At 36.4% G+C, this 24,430-nt stretch overlaps 1 protein-coding gene and 1 pseudogene across 2 annotated transcripts in view; one reads left to right on the top strand and one right to left on the bottom strand.

Moving 5' to 3' along the window:
• The window catches only part of PAWR (pro-apoptotic WT1 regulator), a 109,364-nt gene that overhangs the window by 12,678 nt on the left and 72,256 nt on the right, over positions 1-24,430 (bottom strand). Inside the window, exons 3-4 of one of the 2 annotated variants that reach the window (XM_088025644.1) lie at positions 15,709-15,743; positions 13,362-13,364 (exon numbers count right to left, since the gene is read on the bottom strand). In XM_088025644.1, coding sequence (XP_087881770.1) covers positions 13,362-13,364; positions 15,709-15,743 — 38 coding nt within the window. The remainder of the gene's footprint in view (positions 1-13,361; positions 13,365-15,708; positions 15,744-24,430) is intronic. The other variant, XM_028105467.2, reaches the window with a different exon arrangement.
• LOC114210968 (large ribosomal subunit protein eL15 pseudogene) lies at positions 21,685-24,246 on the top strand (annotated as a pseudogene).

Below are 24,430 nucleotides of genomic sequence, written 5' to 3' on the forward strand. Positions count from 1 at the left end.
ACTAGAAGTATCACAATTCCAGATCTCAAATTATATTACAAAGCAGTGGTAATTAAACAGTATGGTACTGACATAAAAATAGATGCACAGATCAATGGAACAGAACACAAAACCTGGAAATAAACTCACAATACATGGTGAATTAATCTTTGACAAAGGAGGAAAGAATACACAATACAAATGGTGTTGGGACAACTGGACAGCAACAGGCAAAAGAATGAAACTGGACCACTTTCTTTCACCATACACAAAAATAAACTCCAAATGGATTAAACACCTAAATGTGAGACCTGAAACCATAAAAATCCTTGAAGACAGCACAGGCAGTAATCTCTCAGGGCCATAACATTTTTCTAGATACATCTTTTAAAGCAAAGGAAATAAAAGGAAAAATAAACTACTGGGACTACATCAAAATAAAAAGTTTCTGCACAGCAAAGGAAACAACAGAACTGAATGGGAAGAGATATGATATGGGAGGATAAACCTGACAAATGGTTAGTATCCAAAACATATAAAGAACTGATATAATTCAATACCCCCAAACAAATAATCCAATTAAAAAATGGGCAGAAGACATGAGCAGACATTTCTCCAAAGAAGACATACAGACAGCCAACAGACACACAAAAAATTCTCAACTTCACTCATCATCAAGAAAATACAAATCAAAACTACAACGAGGGGTGCCTGGGTGGCTCAGTTGGTTAAGCAACTGCCTTCGGCTCAGGTCATGATCCTGGAGTCCCAGGATCGAGTCCCGCATTGGGCTCCTTGCTCAGCAGGAGCTGAGCTTCTTCCTGACCTCCTTCCCTCTCATGCTCTCTTCTCTACCGTTCTCTCTCTCAATAAATAAATAAAAATCTTAAAAAAAAAAAACTACAATAAAATATCACCTCACACCTGGCAGACTGGCTAAAATCAAAAACACAAGAAACAGTGTTGACATGGATGTGGATAGAAAGGAATCCTCTCGCACTACTGGCGGAAATGCAAATTGGTGCAGCCACTGTGGAAAACGGTATGGAGGTTCCTCACAGAATTAAAAATAGAACTACCTTATGACCCAGGAATCACACTACTGAGTATTTAACCAAAAAATACGAAAACACTAATTCAAAGGGATACAAACACCCCTATGTTTATTGCAGCATTATTTACAACAGCCAAGATATGGAAGCAGCCCAAGTGTCCATCAATAGATGAATGGATAAAGAAGAGGTGGTGTGTATATACACAATGGAATATTATTCAGCCATAAAAAAGAACCCTGCCATTTCCAACAACATGGATAGAGCTAGAGGGTATAATGCTACTCAAAGTCAGTCAGTCAGAAAAGGACAAATAGCATATGATCTCACTCATATGAGGAATTTAAGAAAAACACAAATGAGCAAAGGAAAAAAGAGAGAGACAAACCAAAAAACAGACTCTATATAGAGAGCAAACTGATGGTTACCAGAAGGGAGGTGGGTGGGGAGATGGGTGAAAGAAAGGATGAGATTTAGAATACACTTCACATGACAATAAAAAAACAAAAATAAAAATCAATTAATGTAATCCATCACATCAACAGGCTAAAGAAAAAAAAATCAAATGATCATACCAGTAAAGAAAAGCACTCCTTTTCAACACCTTAGAGGAGTCCTAGCTAATGCAACAAAACAAGAAAATGCTACATGACATCATTGTCTATGTAGAAAATCCAAAAGAATCAAAAAAAAGAATCAAAAAAAAAAATTCCTGGAACTAACAAACAATTATAGCAAGGCTGAAGGATACAAGTTTAATACACAAAAGTCAATCAATCAATCACTGTCCTATATACTAGCAATAAACCAGTGGAATTTGAAATTTAAAAAAAAATTGAAAAAAACTCTGATGAAAGATATCAAAGAAGAACTAAATAAATGTAGAGATATTCTCAGCTAATGAATGGGATGATTCAATATTGGCAAAATGTCAGTTTTTCCCAACTTGATCTGTAGTCAATGCAAGCCCAATCAAAATCCCAGCAAGTTATTTTGTATTGACAAATTCTGAAGTTCACACAGAGAGACAAAAAAAAAATCCAGAATAGCTAACACAATATTGAAAAACAAAGCTGGAAGACTGATTATACCCAACTTCAATACTTACTATAAAACTACAGTAACCAAGACAGTGTGGTACTGTTGAAAGAATAAACAAATAGAACAACAGAACAAACAGGGAGCCCAGAAATAAACTCACATAAATAACCCACAACTGATCTTTGACAAAGGAGCAAAGGGAATACAATGGAGCAAAGATAAAAGATAGTCTTTTCAACAAATGGTGCTAGAACAACTGAACACCCACATGTAAAAACTGAAAAATTAAGACAAAGACCTTAATCCCTTCACAAAAATTAACTCAAAATGGGTAACAGACCTAAATGTAAAATGGAAAACTATAAAACTCTTTTTTTTAAAGATTTTATTTATTTATTTGAGAGAGAGAGAGAGAATGAGAGAAAGCACGAGAGGGAAGAGGGTCAGAGGGAGAAGCAGACTCCCTGCTGAGCAGGGAGCCGGATGTGGGACTCGATCCCAGGACTCCAGGATCATGACCTGAGCCGAAGGCAGTCGCTTAACCAACTGAGCCACCCAGGCGCCCGAAAACTATAAAACTCTTAGAAGATAACCAACATAGGAGAAAACCTAGAAAACCCTAGTTATGGCAATGACTTTTTAGACTCAACACCAAAGGCATAATCTATGAAAGAAATAATCGACAGCTGGACTTCATTAAAATTAAAAATTTCTACTCTGGGGGCACTTGGGTGCTCAGTCATTAAGCGTCTGTCTTGGGCTCAGGTCATGATCCCAGGGTCCTGGGATGGAGCCCTGCATCGGGCTCCCTGCTCAGTGGGAAGCCTGCTTCTCCCTCTCCCACCCCCCTGCTTATGTTCCCTCTCTCGCTGTCTCTCTCTCTCTGTCAGGTAAATAAATAAAATCTTAAAAAAAAAAAAAATTCTACTCTGTAAAGGACAATGTTAAGAAAATGCAAAGGGGGTGCCTGGGTGGCTCAGTCGGTTAAGCATCTGCCTTTGGTTCAGGTCAGGTCCTGGGATCAAGCCCCCTGTCTGGCTTTCTGCTCAGCAGGCACTCTGCTTCTCCCTCTCTTTCTGCCTGCTTCTCTCTCCCTCTGCCTGCCACTCCCCCTGCTTGTGCTCTCCCTGCCCTCCACTCTCTGTCAAATAAATAAAATCTTAAAAAAAAAAAAATGGGAAGACAAGCCACACTGAAAGAAAATACTTATAAAAGACACACCTGACAAAGAACTATTACCCAAAACGTACAAAGAACTCTTAAAACTCAACAATAAACAATCCTATTAAAAAATAGGCCAAAGACCACGGGGCACCTTGGTGGTTCAGTTGGTTAAGCGGCTGCCTTCGGCTCAGGACATGATCCCAGAGTCTTGGGATCAAGCCCCACGTCAGGCTCCCTGCTCAGTGGGGAGTCTGCTTCTCCCTCTCTCTCTGCCTGCCTCTCTTGCCTACTTGTGCTTTCTATCTCTCTGTCAAATAAATAAAATCTTAAAAAAAAAATAGGCCAAAGACCTTAACAGACACCTTGTCAAAGAAGACATACAAATGGAAATTAGCATATGAAAAGATGTTCCATATTATGTCATCAGGGAAATGCAAATTAAAATAATGCACACCCATTAGAATGGCTAAAATCAGAAACAATGAGAATCCCAAATGCTATTGAAGATATAGAACTGCTAGCAGGCAGGTAAAATGGCACAACCACTCTGGAAGACAGTTTGGTAGCTTCTTATGAAACTAAATATACTTTTAACCATATACTCCATCAATCATGCTTCTTGATATTTACCTGAAGAAAATTATGTCTACACAAAAATCTGCACAGGGATGATTACAACAGCTTTATTCCTAATTGCCAAAATTTAGAAGCAATCACAATATCCTTTCATAGGTCAATGGACAAATAAACTGTGGTATATGCAGACAATGGGATATTATTCAGTGCTAAAAAGCTTAAATGCATATTACTAAGTGATAGAAGCCAATATGAATAGACTATATACTGTATGATTTCAATTATATGACACTGTGGAAAAGGCAAAACTATGGTGAAAGTAAAGATCAGTAGTTTCCAAGGGGTAGAGGGAGAGCTAACACAGGGAAGGATAAACAGATGGAGTACAGAGGACTTTCAGAGCTGGGGAAAATACTCTGTATGCCATAATGATGAATACATGTCTTTCATTTGTCCAAACCCATAGAATGTACAACACTAAGAGTGAACCATAATGTAAACTATGCACCTTGGGTGATTATGATGCCATATAGAAGTTTATCAGTTTTAACAACTGTGCCTCTCTGATGGGGAATACTGATAATGCAGGAGGCTATGAGTGAGGGGAGGCAGGAGATATACTGGAAATCTCTGTACCGTCCCCTCAATTTTGCTGTTAATTTTAAACAGCTCTAAAAAACTTAGAGTTAAAAAAAAAAATCACACAAGCATCATGGCACTTGAACTAGTTAATATCCTATTCAGAAAGGAGAACACTGATCATGCACTTGGATGTGAGGATGACAATATCAAAATGCAATTTAAGCTTCTAAGTGTTTACTCTCCAAGTGCTGTTCTTATCTTGTCATGGGTTGGTAACAAATGAAGGACCATACTTTGAGTAGCACTATGCATGCTAGACAATATTTAAACTTAGACTTAAAAGAAGAATAAGAATGTACAAATATCTACAAACAAAGGGTACGTGGCCCATTTAAGAAAGAGAAAAGTCCAATATGCTTAGGCATGAAACGTAAATATAGGCATGGTAAGATATGATCCTTGAAAAGCAGGCAGGAAACCTGAAAGCTATTTTATGGAAGAATTTGAACTGGTCTCCAAACTTTATTTATTACATAACCATGTTGGTATGTATCTTTGTCTACAATTTTCATAATGATTTATAATCATATTATATAAATCATATATTTACATATACTATATACATTATACATTATTATATATAATACAGTTAATATATGTAATATATAATACATGTATGTAATATATAGAAAATATGATTTACAATATAATCATCCTATTAAAATATTATCATCTGTATCACAAAAAATAGAACACAAAGGGATGAAAAGAATTTAAAATTTGTTTTAATTATTTATGATACAAAATTTTTTGTTTTCCTAAAAACTGACTATAATATTTTTAATGAAAGTATAGTTGAATATGTTTCATTACTTCTTAGGGTCTTACTTTAACACTGTGATACAGCCATTCAAAGAGCTAGTTTTAAGATCAGTTTGCAAATTTGATCTTAAATGGCTTTCATAGCAAAAAGACATAAAATAAGAATTTCAATTTTTAAAACCTTTCAACTTAAAACTCCCAAATAAGCATATAAGAACAGATCTGATTTTGTATATTTTGCCTGCTGAACAACCATGTGATCATCTTTGTATTTATTTTTTAAAGATTTATTTACTTGAGAGAGAAAGAGAGAATGTGCACACACGAGTGGAGGAGGAGAGGGGAAGCCGACTCTCCACTGAATGCAGAGCCCCACCCGGGGCTCAATCCTACAACCCTGAGGGTCAAGACCTGAGATTTTAAGAAGATTTTCTTCTCGCATACTAACATTATCTTGTGTATCACCCCACTTTGGAGACTAGTTTAGACTTAATTTAAAGGTCACAGGAAGCCATTAAAGTAAGGAAAGTGAAAAAATCATTTAAATAAATGCATGAAAGATAAACAAAACTGGAAGCTGGGAGGCCAGTTTGGAGGCTATCACAATAATATGTAAGAGATGATGATGTCCTTGATTGGTGTGTTGGCACTGGAGATATGCAGGAGATATAAACTCAATAGTCTTGATAAATGCCTGAATGTAGATGAGGTAGCGGGAAAAAAAGAAGAAGAAGAAGGGTCACAAACAATGTCCAGATATCTGCCTTGAGCAAAAGTAGATCTTGATGCCAACTACTAAAATCCACCAGGTTTTACAAGTTTACTTTTGAACATGCTGAGTTTGAGATACTTCTGCGATATCTATAAGTAGATATTTAAAAGTTGTTGGTTATACAGATATAGAGTCAATGACTTGGGAGTCATTGGTGTATGTATAGGTAGTACCAGAAGTCAAAGAAGTAAAGAAAATTTCTGGCACAAATACACAGAACAAAAAGAGAATAAAGCTGAAGACAGACAGCTGAGTAATATCAACACAAAAAACAAGTACAGGAAAGGAAGAACTACAAATAAGACTGGGAAATCGCAGCAAAATGGTAGAGTGGAAATCAAGAGAGTAGGGTATCACTGAAACCATATCATATTATAGAAGGGCACTGGAATCATTTTTAAAAAGCTTTTCACTTAAAAAATCCAATTATCTGCATCAACCACAACATTATTCATGTAGAAATTACAATGCTGACAACCACAAACATAAAAACCTAGAAATATGGATATCCCTTAACAGCTTTGTATTTGCTTGATGCAGAAGCTTAGGTCAGTATTTCAGAAAATTTAACCCATTAACAATTTCTGAAATCCTTCATATTAGGCTTGTCACTACATAAATGATACTATTATACAAATTCAAAACAAGGAATAATTATTACTAAAAAAATCAGTGCTTTATCGCCACTATGTATTAGGTCTATAAAGAATACTGTCAAAATTGTGAATAATACTTGATCTCTTGCCAAATTTAGCTGTTTATTTTTTTTAGATTTTATTTATTTATTTGAGAGAGAGAATGAGAGCGAGCACATGAGAGGGGATAGGGTCAGAGGGAGAAGCAGACTCCCTGCTGGGCAGGGAGCCCAATGTGGGACTTGATTCTGGGACTCCAGGATCATGACCTGAGCTGAAGGCAGTCACTTAACCAACTGAGCCACCCAGGCGCCCAGCTCGTTTATTTTAAAAACAGAAATGTTTTCCATCTATTTTGAGGGACAGACATGTACAGTGCAAAATATACAGAATAAAAGACTGTTTCATTAACTCCAAAAAGTTTGTAATATTCTACTAGGAATGTTAACCTAAAGCTCTAACTAATACAATTCCAAAAAGAATCCCCTTTGCCCTTACCTATTAAAGATATTAACTATAATGTTCAGAAAAGGGAAAAGAATAAAGTGCCATCAGAGATAAATACTTCCATTTACTGGAAGGTTTCCCCCCTCTGGGAATTTTCACATCTTCTGTGGAAAGACTAGGAGGTGTTATGTTGGGGAATAAAACACTGTTATTCTAAAACTATCATGAGAACAAGATTGGCACAGCATTATAAGATTATAGCTAGAGGAATTTTCCACTAAAATAGGTATTTTAAGGCTTAGTAATTAGAAGAAATACGAGACTCCTGAGTAAAATCCCACTTTTAGAATGGATATCAAATATTTAGCAGTACTGGATAAACTATGAAATCCCTAATAACCAAGTACACGATTGCCCTCCATATTTTTAACATGTTTTGCTATCTTATTCTCTCCCACCATTACTCCCACTCTTTCCTCAAAACAGCCCCTTAACTCTGTGTAGGTCTTCCCTTTCTTCCTTTACACACACACACACACACACACACACAGCAACTAAAGATCAAAATCAAAAACTCTCAGACTCTACTCAAATTGATATGTATTAACTGTAGGAAACAAAACATGTAAATCACTTATCTCCAGTAATTCCACCAACCCAGAGATAACTGCCGATACATTTTACAACATAGTAGTTCTTAACTTTTTTGGATCACAGCCCCCTTTGAAAATCTGATGAAACGATAATTATTTATTTATTCATTAATAAACATTATATTCTATTACATAATTTTAGATTTCAAGTTATGAACACTTGATATCTATTATACTTTGTTTTGTATCATTCTCTCTGTAATATACCCCCTTTCCCCATTTAACATAAATAGGTAATAATGATCCTATATAACTGTTTTCTACAGGTTCAGTTTAATGTCTGCATTATAATTATTCATACTATACTAATACGTTATAGCTTATAACCTACCTCATTGTTAGAAATTTAAGTTTTTCCAGTTAGGGCTATCATACATGCTCATTTCTGGTATATTACATATAGTAAATTATCCTAAAGAGATCAAATATGACAGTTATGTCATCAAATATAGCTAGTTGCTAAATTTCACTACCTGACAAACCCAGAAAACATTCTTCCAGATGGTCACTACATTTGGTAAGAACAGCTAAAATTATACTCTTATTATCTTAACATGTGTCACCCAAACACCAAGCATAGTACCTTGTACCTCAGAATTATTCAAAACATATATGACATAAAACATCTATTTTTTTTCAGAAGAATTTTCAACTAAACAATATGAAAAATTTCTGTATATTAAGAACAAATAGGAACCAAAAAAATTTACACATGAATGTTCACAGCATACTATATATTACATATCCTAATATAATTCCTATGAGCCAAAAGGTGGTAACACCCCAAATGTCCATTAAATGATGAATGGTTAAATAAAATGTGGTATTAACCAGGCAGGCTACAACACAGATAAATCTTGGCAGATGTTATGCTATATGAAAGAAGCCAGACCAGAAGGCCACATATTTGTATGATTTCATTTATATGCATTACCCAGCATATTCAAATCTATAAAAACACAAAAGAGAGTACTGGTTGCTAAAGCTGAGGGGAAGCGAAAATGGGGACTGGCTGGCCATTTAACAGGCATGGGTTTTCCCCTTTTTTTGGTGTGGGGGTAGTTCTGGAACTAGATAATGGTAATGGTTATACAACACTGTTTAAGTACTATCAACCACTGAATTGTATACTTTCAAAGAATGAACTTTATGATATTTGAAGTACCTCTCAAAGCTCTTAAAAGCAGAGATTAAATATGGAAGAGCAAGTTCAGATTAGTGGTTAATTTCCAAGGAAATATAATACATAAAATGCACTTAAAAATAATGTACCAAATGTTATCACATAATTTCTTTCATGATTATAAAGATAACCTTAGATCTTGTTGGATTTGAAGATTATAAGAACAAAAGTTGTTTTCCCATACTGTAGCCAGAACGAAAGTAAAGATAGCTGAGCAAACTCTGTGAAATCCAAAGCCACGTGAGGAGAAGTTACTTTGCAAAAAACAAAAACAAAAACAAAAAAACTATGTTAAACAAAAAAAATCCAGTTACTGGTACCTTCCAGTTCCTTGGGAGTCAAAATAAGCTAAATCAAACTCTGAATCAAACACTCTACATTCTACCCATACTAGGCAAATTAATATTACCATGAGGTAAAGCAACATATGTTGATAAGATCAACCAATTAATATGTCTGATCTCACACAAGTCATTAAATTTCACTGTGCCTCAGTTTGCTCATTTGTAAAATGGGGATAATAAAACATCTCCCTCATAAGGCTACCAGGAGAATTAACTGAATTAATGTATAAGGAAAGTACTTTGAATAGTGTATGGTACATAATACTATATAAATCTTAGCTAATAATATTTACAGCATAGATAAAAAGTCACAGATCCACAAGGGAACCATTAGGTCCACAAAATGTACCGGTAACTCAATTACTTTTAAATTATCATTTTTTGATATTCACGTCCATTTGTAATATCCATTAACCAGAAAAACCACAGCTAGAACATATAGCTGTTGTCTGCCTTACAGTATTTGGTAAAATACAGAATATATTAATACAAAAATAAGACATTTTGAGAAGGAATATATTTCCTTAGAAAACACATATAGTCCAAGAATCCTGGTTTCTCTTCAGTTATTGGAAGATAACTGGAAGTTATTGGAAGATACATTTGGTCTTTATTGGAAGATACATTTGGTCTTTAGTCTGTAATTCTCACCTTTAAACAATTTGGCTGATTGTTTCGGTTTGATCCCTAAACAACAAACCAAAGAAATTTCTTGTGACTCAGTGGTTCTCAAAACACATGTGCAATCAAACAAGAACTCCTGGTTTTAAAACAATGGTTATAAAGAAAGTGCCATTTAGAAAAAAGCTGCAACATCTTAATTCTTTGCATGAAAATTTTCTGAATAAATTATTCACCTTCTAAACTTAAATAGGTTCTATGTAATTTCCTATGAAAGATCCTAAGAACCCAGTGACAACTAAAGGTTTGAACTTCTTTGTTTGGTAGTTCAAAACAACAGATGTGAGATAGTATCTGAGATAGAAATAATCTGAAGTGGGGCGCCTGGATGGCTCAGTTGTTAAGCATCTGCCTTCAGCTCAGGTCATGGTCCCGGGGTCCTGGGATCGACCCCAGCATGGGGCTCCTTGCTCAGCTCCCTGCTCAGCTCCCTGCTCAGCGGGAAGCCTGCTTCTCCCTCTCCCACTCCCCCTGCTTGTGTTCCTGCTCTGGTTATCTCTCTCTCTCTCTCTCATAAATAAATCTAAAAAAAAAAGAATCTGAAGATACAGTATCTTTTAAAAGTGATCCCTTTTTTCCACAAGAGGTGTAAAAAGGAGAGTTATCTGAAATCAAATGGGAAGTTGTGATACCAGATATGTGAATGAATGGCTGTGGCTCACACTAAAGTCAGCTGGTAGAGGTTTGAGGTGTGTGTTTTGTGTCTTCCTACATGGTTCAGTTGAGCTGGGTACAGTTTTCTGTGTTTACCTAGTGTTTCTTTTCTTTTCTTTTTTTTTTTTAAAGATTTTATTTATTTATTTGACAGAGACACAGCGAGAGAGGGAACACAAGCAGGGGGAGTGGGAGAGGGAGAAGCAGGCTCCCCGCTGCACAGGGAGCCCAATGTGGGGCCTGATCCCAGGACCCTGGGATCATGACCTGAGCCGAAGGCAGACACCTAATGACTGAGCCACCCAGGCGCCCCTTACCTAGTGTTTCTGATGAACAAAACTGGGTATAAGCAAACACAAAATTTGTGTTATGGTCAAATTGTTCCCTAATATATCCACTGGGACAACTTCGAGTTTCCAAAAACATGTATTAAAGCAGAACTGACTGGAAGAGAACGTTGGCTCTTAAGGAAAAGAACTGTAGTCACGTTTTGTCCTAATAAAGAATTGGGGAGCACCTGGCTGGCTCAGTTAGAATAGCATACAACTCTTGATCTCAGGCCCATGTTGGGTGTAGAAATTACTTAAATAAATAAAAAAAGAAATTATGGGTCCCCAAAGCAGTTATAATGAGTGTCTCTGTTATATTTATGCTGTACTTCATTGAAAGGGAGAAAGAGACTGCTCTGTTGATAGCAGCCATTCTCTTTAAAACTTAAAAGTTGAAGATACTTGTGTTACATTAACTAAGGAGCAAACCAGAATGCAAAATCATTCATCCATCATGCTCACCGTCATACAAATAAAAAGCCTAAAAAATAAAGTAGAAGTAAAAAATATAATTTTTTGCAGTTACTAAAAACGATCAGGGTAGAATTTTTATACAATTTAAAAATTGTTTTCTTTTTTTTAAAGGCAGTCCTCACTATTGAAGATTTGAATTAGAAAAGCCTACTCATAACCCTACCATCCAAGTTAGTCATTATTAACATTATTTTTAAGGGGAAGAAAAGTCCTGGTGAAGTACACACATTATAGTTATAGAAAGAAGTACAATAATAACATGAAACACTACAGATTTGAAATAGGATTTTGCACCTATGTTTTAGTTAAGATAATGTTTATTCTAACATTCATATTCTGATATGTCCATGCTCTTTATAAAATCAAAACCTTGTAGTGCCTGGGTGGCTCAGTTAGTTAAGCTTCAGACTCTTAATTTCAGCTCCAGCTCCTGTCAAGATTATGATCTAACTGACGGTGAGATCAAGCCCCTTGACAAGCTCAGTGGGGAGTCTGCTTCTCTCCCTCTCCCTCTGCCCCTCCCCCCCCCACTCACTGGCGGCACGCACCCTCTCTCTCAAATAAATCTTTAAAAACAAAAAATAAAACGAAAACCTTGCAATATTTCCTCTCCTTCCCAATTAATTTCTGCTCAGAGGGAATGTGGTATTAACAAAGGTTCACTGAACTAAAGCCTTTTTCCTCACTTTGGAAAGAAGATACCTGTCCTGCTGCCTGATGGGATTATTGTTGGGGGAGAGGACTTAGAAGAACTTCTGACTCCATAATTACTTAATAAAATAATTAATACTGCATTAAATATATTTGTGAAAACAAAGGGACCAGTTAATTACTATGTGAGAATGATAAAACTTAGTATTTGTCTTAACTTGCTTCCCATATTTTTTAATTCAGAGTCATTCCTGATGGCTTAATTACATACATAAATAAAAATGGTAAATTATATACCCAGGCTAATCCTGCCTTTTGCAAGTCACGTCTTGCCTTTTTTTTTTTTTAAGTGTATGACAGTTTTATTTAGATACCACACTGAGTAGGGTATTTACAAGCACACATCTAATAACCTGTCTTGCCTTTTTAAAAAAAACTTTATTTTAACCAATGCCCTATAAACTTATGGGCATTGGTTGGTTATGCAACTGCCTTCAGCTCAGGTCATGATCCTGGAGCCCTGGGATCGAGTCCCGCATCGGGCTCCCTGCTCAGCGGGGAGTCTGCTTCTCCCTCTGACCCTCCCCCCTCTCATGTGCTCTCTCTCTCTCTCATTCTCGCTCTCTCAAAGAAAATCACACATTGAAAAAGCAAAACAAAACCACCTACAAATACATGATACTGATTCATCTTTCCTAAATCTTGAGTTGCAAGAATTTTGTAATTCCCACCTCCAAATAGTCTCTAAATATTTTTTTTTAAAGATTTTATTTATTTGAGAGAGAGCACAAGCAGGGGGAGGGGGAGAGGGAGAAGCAGACACCCCTCTGAGCAGGGAGCCCAATGTGGGGCTTGATCTTGGGACTCCGGGATCATGAGCTGAGCCAAAGACAGCCACTTAACCGACTGAGCCACCCAGGTGCCTCTAAATATGTTTTAAAAAGGAAATTAGTCAATATATAAGAGATGCTCTAGATAAACAAGAGTTGATTCGATTAAATACAGCCTAACTAGAGTGTTTAACAGACTCAAAGCTCAAAAAGTACATTCTTGATATTTGTAAGAAAAAATTAAATATTTAATTCATAATTTATAACAGCACACATACAAACTAGTTTTGTGGGTTTTGTATCCTCCAATTGACTTTTTAAGAGTTTGTCTAGCTGTGTACAGTATATCATAAAGTTATTTGGTACACTGGAAACATTTCCTAACCTATGAGGCCAAATTTCTATTCTTTAGGCAGTCTTCCTTTTTTTAAATGCCCAATAGTCGGCAGACACCCTCATCAACAACATCCATTCTCTAGTCATTGCTACAACGTGCTGACAGATTAGTGAAAGTAATTAACTGCTGATGTACAATTTAACAAATTCCTCTCGATAAGGAATTGATAATTTCAAATTAGATTCTAGATTTTGTTTATTTTTTTTAGTTATTTTTCCTCTTTTTAAACAGTATTCAAACTACGAGTTGCTGTAAGTCAGTGAATAATGACTAGAAGCTTTAAAAAATGTTTATTTTATAATAGTATTAAACAGGGCTAAACCTCTGAAAGCTGAAAATTAACAAAACATGCTCTAGGTCATGAAAATTAAAAAGGTACCAGTGTAGGAACAGGTCCCAAGCAAAACAGTGGTCTGAAAAGCTTAAAAAGAGAAACATACATGATGGAAAACAATCTTCTTCCTGATTTAACACAATGAAATGTAAATGAAGCTTTTGATGAGTATTTATAAGAAAATTATTCCCTGTTGATTCTACTTAAAGAACACTAATCTGAAAAGTGTCAATTATAATTCAAGGTTTACTATTTAATAAGTAAATATTTATACATTTATTAAGTTACTGAAATTTATCTTTATCCCCAAACCAAAAACTAATGATAAAAATGTTTTTGGTTTGTGCATGTGGCATGGAAATAAGCCAAATCAAAGCTATTTGACTGGCAATAATTTCGGGCAAAAGAAAAGAGATTCTTTCCAATTTAAGCTATTCATGTTAAGTAAAAATTATTAAGCAATGTATAACTGTTAGACACTTAAAAGAATCACAGGTTTCATTATACCTAAATCAAAATTACTCAGAAATGAAAATTAAAACAGAAGCAGTAGCAAACATACTAAGTTCACCTGAGACAGTTTTGCTTTCTTACTCAATTGTTGATTATTCTGGCCTTCTTACCTTTTTCTACTTGTAGTAGATATTATGGCCCATAGTAAAAATTAAAAATTGAGATTTACATGTAATAGTATTAAAATTAGAGCTCCTCTTAATCAATGTTTTATTTAGATGGAATATAATAATCAAAACTTTCAACCAAACACTTCAAACTTTAACATACAAACATACCATTTTATAGGTATGGTAAATTATATACCCAGGTTAATCCTGCCCTTTGCAAGTCATGTCTTTTTTTTTTTTAAGTGTACGACAGTTTTATTTAGATACCACATTGAGTAGGGTATCTACAAGCACACATCTAATAACCTGTCTTGCCTTTTTAAAAAAACTTTATTTTAACCAATAAGTTTTGGTAGATGGTGCAAGCATGTGTATTCTGGAGTCAGGCTGTCTGAGTTCAAATCTGGACTCTACTAATGACTAACTAGCCTTGTTCCCTAGTGAAATTATTCTACCTCTTGAGCCCCACTTCTCTCATCTACAAAATGAAAGTAAACATTGTACCTATTGTACCTACCTTTTAAGATAACTGCGAGGACTGAGATTGCTCTATAAACCACCTTGGACATTATAAGCACTTGATAAGGTTTATCATTATTCTATGATTATTAGCACATGTATGACCACATCATCTGTAACCTTTATGATGTCACCAGGGAAAAAGGAAGCTGATAGCCCAAGCATCTCCATTAAACAACTTCTCATATCTAATTCTGATTTTCTTCTTATACACGTACATACATACTCTCACGCATGTTTTCTGGTAAAAGCATTACTCATAGCGTAGAAGACTTGGTATGGTCTGAATGTTCTGCATCCTCCCAAAATTCGTATGTTGCAATCCTCATGTTCAATGTAGTAGTATTGGGAGGTGGAGCCTTTCAGAGGTCTTTCAGAGGTGCTTAGGTCACAAACGTAGAGTCCTCATGGATGGAATTAGTGCTCTGATAAAAGCGATCTGAGAGTTCTTTGGCCCCTTCGATACCACAGTAAGGACAGAGCAAGAAGTTGTTAGTCTGCAACCCTGAAGATGGCCTTCACCAGAACCTGATCTTGGTGGCTCTCTAATCGCTGACTTCCAGCCTCCAGAACGGTGAGAAAAGTAATTTCTGTTTAAGCCATCCCTTTCCAAGGTGTTTTGTTATGGCAGCCTACGTTGACTAATAAAAGTAGTGTATTTATATTTTCAATGTTCAAATACATAAGGGAAAATGATTCTAAGTTTCTATTTTGCTAATTTCATCAGTTCCATACAAATTCATGGTATGCATAGTTTTCAAAAACAGTAGGGTATGTCAAAATCAGTCATGATCAGAGAGACATTACTATACTCCCACCCACAATGTAATTTCTTCTTAATAGCACAATATTAAGGTTTCTCATTTTTCAACAAGCTGTTTGAAACAGTTATAGTTAGGCCACGGTCAGACAGATATTACAGTCATGTTTGTAATATGCTGTAAGTTAAAACTTAGGAAGTCTTACCTTTTATATCTGCCTGAAACCGTTCTAGATGGGTCCTGTAAAGCAAAAAGAATGACACCAGTTTGGGTGTGTGTGCAAGAACACAATTCCACATTATGTAAAACAGTTAATAATGTTTAACTTTGAAAGAAACTAATTTGGAACAAATATCATTGCTTTAAAAAACTGACAATGCTGGTCAAACAAAATAAGACTCTACATCTGATTTCTCAGACAAAAACAACCACTTTTTTAAAATTATATTTCTAATTTAGAAGATTTTTAAAACTCAGAAAATTGAAAAAGGAAGCATCATTCATCAACCAATCAGCTTAAATCATTTTTGGAAGCCAATGAGCATTTAAAAACACAGTTAGAATCAAATATATATATATATATATACACAATATATAAATATATATATGCATCTCTCCCTTCTGCTTTATGCCCTCAATTAAAAAAAGATTCACCCCAAATACATATAATGATTAATGCTTCTTTTAAAAGACAGCTAAAAATTAAAAGTAAGAAAGTACTCTTTATGCTGATTGTATGCTATCCAAAAGAAAGGTTGCTGAAAGTTAACATTAACCACTAGGGTGGGGAAATTATTATCTTGCAATTAACCAGGCATTTTTCTGTTCAATCTTTTTTTTTTTTTAGATTTTATTTATTTGAGAGAGAAAGTGCACACCTGGGAGCAGGGAGAGCACAGGGGGAAGGGGAGGAAGGGGGAAAGAACCTCAAGCAGACTCAGCACAGGGTCTGATCCTTCCACCCTCATCATGACCTGAACCAAAACCAAGAGTCAGACACTTAACCAACTGAGCCACTCAGGCATCCCTGTTCAATCTTTTTTTTTTTTAATATTTTATTTATTCATTTGAGAGAGAGAGAGAGACAGCAAGAGAGAGCATGAGTGGGGAGGAGAGGGAGAAGCAGGCTCCCTGATGAGCAGGGAGCTCAACACAGGGCTCAATCCCAGGATCCTAGGATCACGATGCCTACCCAACTGAGCCACCCAGGTGCCCCAACCCCTGTTGAATCTTTTAATAGCCAAGGCTCTCCAAATATTTTTTGCAAATTTCATTTTAATTAAACCAGTCAAAATGAAATGATGAGTCTTTTTAAAAACTGATCATTCTTTTCTTCTAGTTATCATTTAAAGTATTCAAGAGAGACTCTACAGTTAAAGAATGTCTGATGTTAAAATCAGAGAATCCACTCCCTTTATAAATAAGATGACCAGATTCCAGACTAAAACAGCAAATACTGATTGCATGGTGCAATAAAGGGCATAATCAATGTAGAGGAAACACTATAGCAAACCACATGGTTAAGAGTGAAGATTCAGATCCAAGTTTCAACCAGACAAGCTTCAGTAGCTATGAAGCTATAGATAAATTATTTAACTTCTATCAGTCTCGGTTTCCTCATCTCTAAAATAGGAATAACAATGTCAATGTTACTGGATTATTGTGGGGATTAAAGGACATAAGTAAAAAAATTACACAACTCCTTTACAAAAGGCTTACAATTTAAATTTTGCAGCTAAGATTTTTTTTAAACTGGGATACAGAAAAATCTTTACCAATTTTTCTATGTGGAATTTTAGTAAATCTGTCTCAATTATTCCAAGTCAGTATATTCCCATGAGAACAGCCTAACCTACTTATTTAAATAAGTTTATCTCAATTTTTCATGTCCAGTGTATATCTTATTTTCTGGAAGATGGGGATTCCCACCTTTGATTCCTTTTTCCCCCAAACCCCAGCTCAAATAGTATGCCATAAATATATATTGACAATGCATGGAAATAACTTCCCCAGTAATCTGCCACTACAGGAAAATACCACTTTGGAATTAACCAGTTGCACAAAGTAACCAGGTGACAGACAGGATACTAGAAGTGTCCGTATGTATAGGCTTGACCCCTTAACAGATTACCTCTGAGGAAGTTATGCTTTGACAGCTGGTTTAAAGACATTTTAACTCTCCCCACCTTGGCATCAGCTGTTCTTACAGAAGGGAGTAACAAAGCCTAGCAAGTAAACTTAAAGAGTTTCTTACTAACTTGTATTAAAGTGGCAGTCCCTAAAGATGGGGAAGATGAATCTTTGTACTTCATACATCAAACATGTAAACAAATCGCCTGTTTACAAAAATATTTCTAATAATTAACAACAAAAAATATACTTTGTAAAATCTAGCCTTTAAGTTATTTTTAGAACCATAATAACTAGATTAAAATGTTTAATCACTGGTTATTTAGATAAAGCAGAAAGAAATACTAAGCTTGTGTCTATCCAAAGTACATTTTACTGAATGCAGATGATTATGATTTCATACGAAACTTTTACCCCTAAATTTTCACAAACAGTACTTAACTAACATTTTATAAAGTTTTTTTAAAAACCTTTATAAAGGTTTTCATTTATAAATTTCCCTAATCTTACTCTACATGAACTAAAACCAAAACATAACATTAAATGATGTCCATCTAAATATGAATTAGAAAAAAATGTTAATGCCATAGGTTCCAAAACAACACTCTCTCTCAGTTTGGTTATAACTGAAATATTTTAAAACATGACATCAGCTTGATTGCCCAGACTACATTTTACTGAAATGGAGTACGCAGAATTGCTAAATGAGAACAGCCTTTATTAGATTTATTGATTTGTGCGTTACTGATACACTGATTGAAATGATATGAACAACACTGCAATAAATCATATTTATGAAGATTAACACAGGCATTTTCCTGAATATGATAAAACTTTGATTAATACAGATTTAGAGCAGAATTTTAACAACTAGAGAAATGTGAAATGAAGGCTGTTTTCAGCAACACTATAGTGCCATTATACTAATTTTATACTTTGACCCAATTATAAATGACTTACAGTCAGTATAAGAGAACTTTCAAGTTAACTATACTAATACGAAGTTATATAATATCAGTTTTCCATATTTATCACAGCATTTTTTTAAAACAACTAGTCATTTAAAACATATCTCAATTAAGCTTCACACAGTATTTTCTATACAGCTAGTATAGAAATCAGTAAAATAAGAACTCTGATCAAATCATTCCATGTTCATGTCCAAGATGTGTAAACAATTAGAATTTAGGCTTATTTCAATATAACTAGTTTCAATAGTAAAGATTCTGAAGCAGACAGAAGACACTTAAGCTTATTCTTTATTGGTAGATTTAAAATAGGGTCTTTTATTAGTTTACATATTTTGTAACTAAATGTTATTTTCACAGTAATTCTAGTAATCAAATTACATTCCTTAACAATGGAATGTTCCCCCTCCTACACTGTTGATGGGAATGCAAGCTGCTGCAGCCACTCTGGAAACAGTATGGAGGTTCCTCAAAAAGTTGAAAATAGAGCTACCATACGATCCAGCAATTGCACTACTGGGTATTTACCCCAAAGATACAAATGTAGGGATCCGAAGGGGTATGTGCACCCCGATGTTTATAGCAACAATGTCCACAACAGCCAAACTGTGGAAAGAGCCAAGATGTCCATCGACAGATGAATGGATAAAGAAGATGTGGTATATATATACAATGGAATATTATGCAGCCATCAAAAGGAATGACATCTTGCCATTTGCAACAATGGAACTGGAGGGTATTATGCTGAGTGAAATAAGTCAATCAGAGAAAGACATGTATCATATGACCTCACTGATATGAGGAATTCTTAATCTCAAGAAACAAACTGAGGGTTGCTGGAGTGGTGGGGGGTGGGTGGGTGATAGATATTGGGGAGGGTATGTGCTATGGTGAGTGCTGTGAATTGTGTAAGACTGATGGAATCACAGATCTGTACCTCTGAAACAAATAATACATTATATGTTAAAAAAAAAAAAGAAGAAGAAGATAGCAGGAGGGGAAGAATGAAGGCGGGGGAATCTGACAGGGAGACGAACCATGAGAGACTACGGACTCTCAGAAACAAACTGAGGGTTCTAGAGAGGAGGGGAGTGGGGGGATGGGTTAGCCAGTGATGGGTATTAAAGAGGGCACATTCTGCATGGAGCACTGGGTGTTATACACAAACAATGAATCATGGAACACTACATCAAATCTAATGATGTAATGTATGGTGATTAACATAATAAAAAAAATGGAATGTTCCCCAAACTGGATAGGCTATATTAGTATGAGAACTAGCATTAGAAGAAATTGGGAGGAGTGGTAGTCTGCTTCTCATGTGCATTCAAAATGGTCATTTACAGATGGAGTTTAAAGTGATTTCTAAACTCTTGCCAAAAAGAGAAAATTGGGTATTTCTTGATTGAGAAATATTAGACAGAAAAAGCAAAATCAACCTCTATAGTGCAGCAAGAGTCTCATTAATTTTAAGAAGGAAATGCTTGATGTTTTTACACATTAAATATACAAATATAAACTTCACCTCAGATTTGTTAACTAGAAACCTCTGTATTTCTGTGGCAACAACGACTTCCAAGCAAAGGATGACAACTCAATAGTTACTATACCTGTTAAAGTTGACAACTGCATTCTAAATGGGGGCAGGAGGTAGGAGATAAACCAGTACCACTGAAACCACTTATAAAAACTACAACTGTTAAGAGTGACATTGGTCTTAAAAGTTTCAAAGACTATGTAATTAGACCTTCCAATAACCCCAAAGCCTGTTATACAACTGATTTAAAATATACTTTGCCTGAAATAATCTCCCTTACAATGGGATGGTTTATATTACTAAAGAAGGGGGAAAGACCTATATAGCACTTAGAAAATGTTGGCAAGGCACAAACTGTTTTGTGTAAGTTTAAATAAAACATTCTGCTTTAGTCAAGCTTAGAATGGTCAGTAAGGAAATCCCATGAATTGTCTTTACAGGTGCAGTGGCAGACAGAACTTGTAAAGTATAAACAAATATAAAAGCATACATGAAATAAGATCAGAGAAATACAAGACCAGCTAAATACAGCAAAATAATACTGAAGTTATTCAAATAAACTAATTACTGACAAAGCCATAGCCCTCAATAAAATTATGGCATAACATGCTAACTGGCCCCCAGGACTAACTTAAAGTACCTATACTGGTAGACATAATGTAGCAAGATAACACTGCTGAAGATGAATGCAGAAAAAAATATCTGTAATGTATAAATGATAAAATAGCTAAGAAAATGGAAAACAAAACAAGAACTTTATCAAATTAACAAAGATTAAAAAAGGAAGAACTCACCATTCCCCTTTCCTTTCTGAATGATTCAGTCCTAAAACCATTAGGTGTGGCAGAGCTAGATGGGGAAGAAACAGAGTAGCCCAAACCACGGTATCAGAATACTGGAGCCCTACATGAAGAGGAGCTGCCTGGCATAGAGAATCAGAGTCCAAGCAAACTGACGAGAACATCCATATTGCAGGGGGACTTGGTGTGGCCTGAGAAATCAGAGCCAGAGCAGAAATGAGGGTGTCTACAAAGCAGGAAAGGGAAGGCAGACTATCAGTCCTGAGACAAACTCAGAAAGGGAGACCCATGTAGGGGGCATCAAGAGGCCCAAGAAGGGTGTGATGGTCATTCATTCAAGAGGGTGGCACAGAACAGAGTTTTAGAGCCCCAGAAGGGTAAAGAAAACAGCATGGCATAGGGAGTTCGCAGCCCTTGAAGAGAGCCTCTCTGCAGAGAGATGAACAGGGATGATGTGCCAGAGCCCAAACACGATGAAGAAGAGTGTCCACACTGAGCGGTATTCTGGCCTGAAGGTGTCAAAGCCCCATCAGGTTGATGAGGGGTCTTCGTGGAGAAGCAATTCAGCATAAGATCTCAGAGTCTGAACATGAACAAAGACCCTAGGGAAGAGCAGCCTATCACAGGATGACAGAAGCTAAGCAGTGTAAGGAGGGAATCCTGGGGCATGGGGGCGGAGGGGTGATCCAGTGTGGGGAATCACAATTCAAGCAGGGTAAGGAGGGCATCCTACAGCCTTGCATGGGATGCTCAAGCCTGAAGAGGGCCAGCAAGTGTTCATGCACAAAGAAAGCCAACATGGGATGTCAGAACTCACTTGTGGTGAGGCGGGTATAAATGTGGGGAAGGGGTGGCAATGGAATAATAGGTTACATAGAAGGGGACTGAACAAATAAGAAAACATTAAGGATAATGGGAGTTTCTCAATGTCACAAAAGGGAGTTAACAACTACTAGAATAAAACCCTATAGTATTAGATTAGATTGGAAGCTATCAGTATAAATTAGTTTCAGTATCTACATAGATGTAGGTAGGTAGGCAGACAGAAGACAGATATGTATATATATATATATATATATATATACACACACACACACATATATTTTGTAGGTCTATACACAGAGAGGGACCAAGAATGGTGACATTTCAGTAACATAAACAAACCTACAGCCCAGATCGTGGCTTCAAAGTATTTTCCGGTAAAAGGAATCAGAGTTCCTTAGCTTCTTAAAGAAATGGCTGTTTCCAACCTTGGTGTAGGAAAGTCAAAGATGAGCTGTAACATATTACGCCAAGAAGTATTCCAAAAATGATGGAGATGTAGCAAAAGCTCCAAAGAGTTTCCACTGGCAAAATCTGGGATAATCTGAACATCAAAATAGACAATGGTGTGGTAAGCAGAATAATGACCCTCAGACATGTCTGTGCCCTAACCCCTGGAACCCTCAAACATGTTGGGTTATAGAGCAAAGGGTTGCTAACCAACAACCCTAAATAGGGAGATTATCCTAGATTACCTGATGGGCCCAATGTGATCACAAGATTCATTAAAAGTGGAAGACAGAGGCAGAAGGTGAGAGGGAGATACGACTTAGAATAAAGGTCAGAATGACAAGCTGCAGGAAGTACTCAACCCACCGTTTCAGGTTTTGACAGAAGAAGGAGCCATAAGCCAAAGAATGTGGGTAGCCACTGGGAGCTGGAAGGCAAAGAAACAGATTCTCCCCTAGAGCCTCCAAAAAGGAATGCAGTCCTGTTTTTTGCCTTTGAAGCCTTTTATTTTAGGCCTTGATTTTGGCCAATCAGACCCATGTTGGACCTCCAATTTACAAAACTGTAAGATGATAAATTTGTGCTGTTTTTAAGACAACAAATTTGTAGTAATTTGTTACAGCAGCAACAGAAAACTAATACAGATGGCAACAGTATAATCCATCAGATAAAAGAGGTAATAGTGAGTCAATACACATATACAGATATAAACACAGGAAGATGATAGAGAAAGTTTGATGGGGATTAAGATATCTACATGTTCAAAGCACTTACCCACAAAATACTTTTTTTTTCTGTTAAAGGATTTCATATGATCAGCAGTTCCACAAAACACTTATTAACACTTTTATTTAAGAAAAGAAAATAACTGCCCTATAATCTTTTAAAGCGGGAAGATTAAGAAATTTATTTATTTTTTTAAAGACAGATTGATTTGACAGAGAGAGAAAGAGAGAGCACAAGCAGGGGGGGAGCAGCAGGCAGAGGGAGAGGGAGAGGGAGAAGCAGGCCCCCCGCCAAGCAGATAGCCCAATGTTGGGCTCCATCCCAGGGTCCTGGGATCATGACTTGAGCCAAAGGCAGACTCTTAACCAACTGAGCCATCAAGGCGCCCCAAGATAAGAAACGTAAAGAGAGACAGACTGCTTCATATTAAAGGAAACTAAAGAGATAACATCAGCTAAATGCAACACCTGATTCTGAATGAGATCCTTCTGCTATATTTTAGAACATTACTGGGACAACTGGTGAAACCTGGAAAAGGTCTAAGTATTATATGGTAGAAATGTGTCATTTTTTTTTTTTCATTTTTCATTTTCTATTTTTAAGAGCCGTGCTGTGGAAAATACCCCGTAAAGGGAAGAAAGGTTCTTTCCTTTCTGTCTGGTGGCAGCCATCTGTTCAAAGCTAAGCCAAGGTGGGCGCTTACCAGTCCATCCAGGAGCTAGCTACGGAGGAAGCAGCAGTCGGCTGTAATGTACTTTCTTCTCAGGGGGCACTGCTGGCAGTACCCCCAGCTCTCCGTGCTCCACAGGGACCCTGCCCAACCTGGTCCAATAAAGCGCACAGACTAGCGTACAAGGCCAAGCAAAGTTATGTCATATATAGGATTCATGTGCAATGTGGTGCCCACAAATGCCCAGTCCCTAAGAGTGCAACCTATGGCAAGCTTGTCCACCCTGGTGTTAACCAGCTAAAGTTTGCCTGAACCCTTCAGTCTGTTGCAGAGGAGCGAGATGGACACCACCATGGAGCTCTGAAAGTCCTGAAAATTCTTACTGGGTTGGCGAAGATTCCACGTACAAATTCTTCAGGTTATCCTCACTGATCCATTCCATAAAGCTAGCAAAAGAAATCCTGACACCCAGTGGATCGCCAACCCAGTCCACAAGCACACGAAGATAGAAGGACTGACATCTGCAGGCTATAAGAATGTGGCCTTGGAAAGGGTCACAAGTTTCACCACACTACTGGTGGTTCTCACTTGTGCGGCATAGAGAAGATGCAATACTCTCTAGCTCCACCATTACTGCTAATGTAAGTAATGTTTGTAAAATTAAAAGTGCTCCTTGTCTGTTAAAATTAGTTGTCTACAGAATGTTCCATGAATACACTGTCAAATTATGAAAGTTAAAGTGCAATAATGTTTGAAGACTCTAAGTGGTGGTATATCTTGTTTCTTATAAGATAAATGCTTTTATCTTTGCTTTATCTTATTAG

The sequence above is a fragment of the Eumetopias jubatus genome, unplaced genomic scaffold, assembly GCF_037043125.1.
Source record: "Eumetopias jubatus isolate StellerSeaLion01/CBP00866 unplaced genomic scaffold, mEumJub1_p1.0 scaffold_8, whole genome shotgun sequence".
NCBI lineage: Eukaryota > Metazoa > Chordata > Mammalia > Carnivora > Otariidae > Eumetopias > Eumetopias jubatus.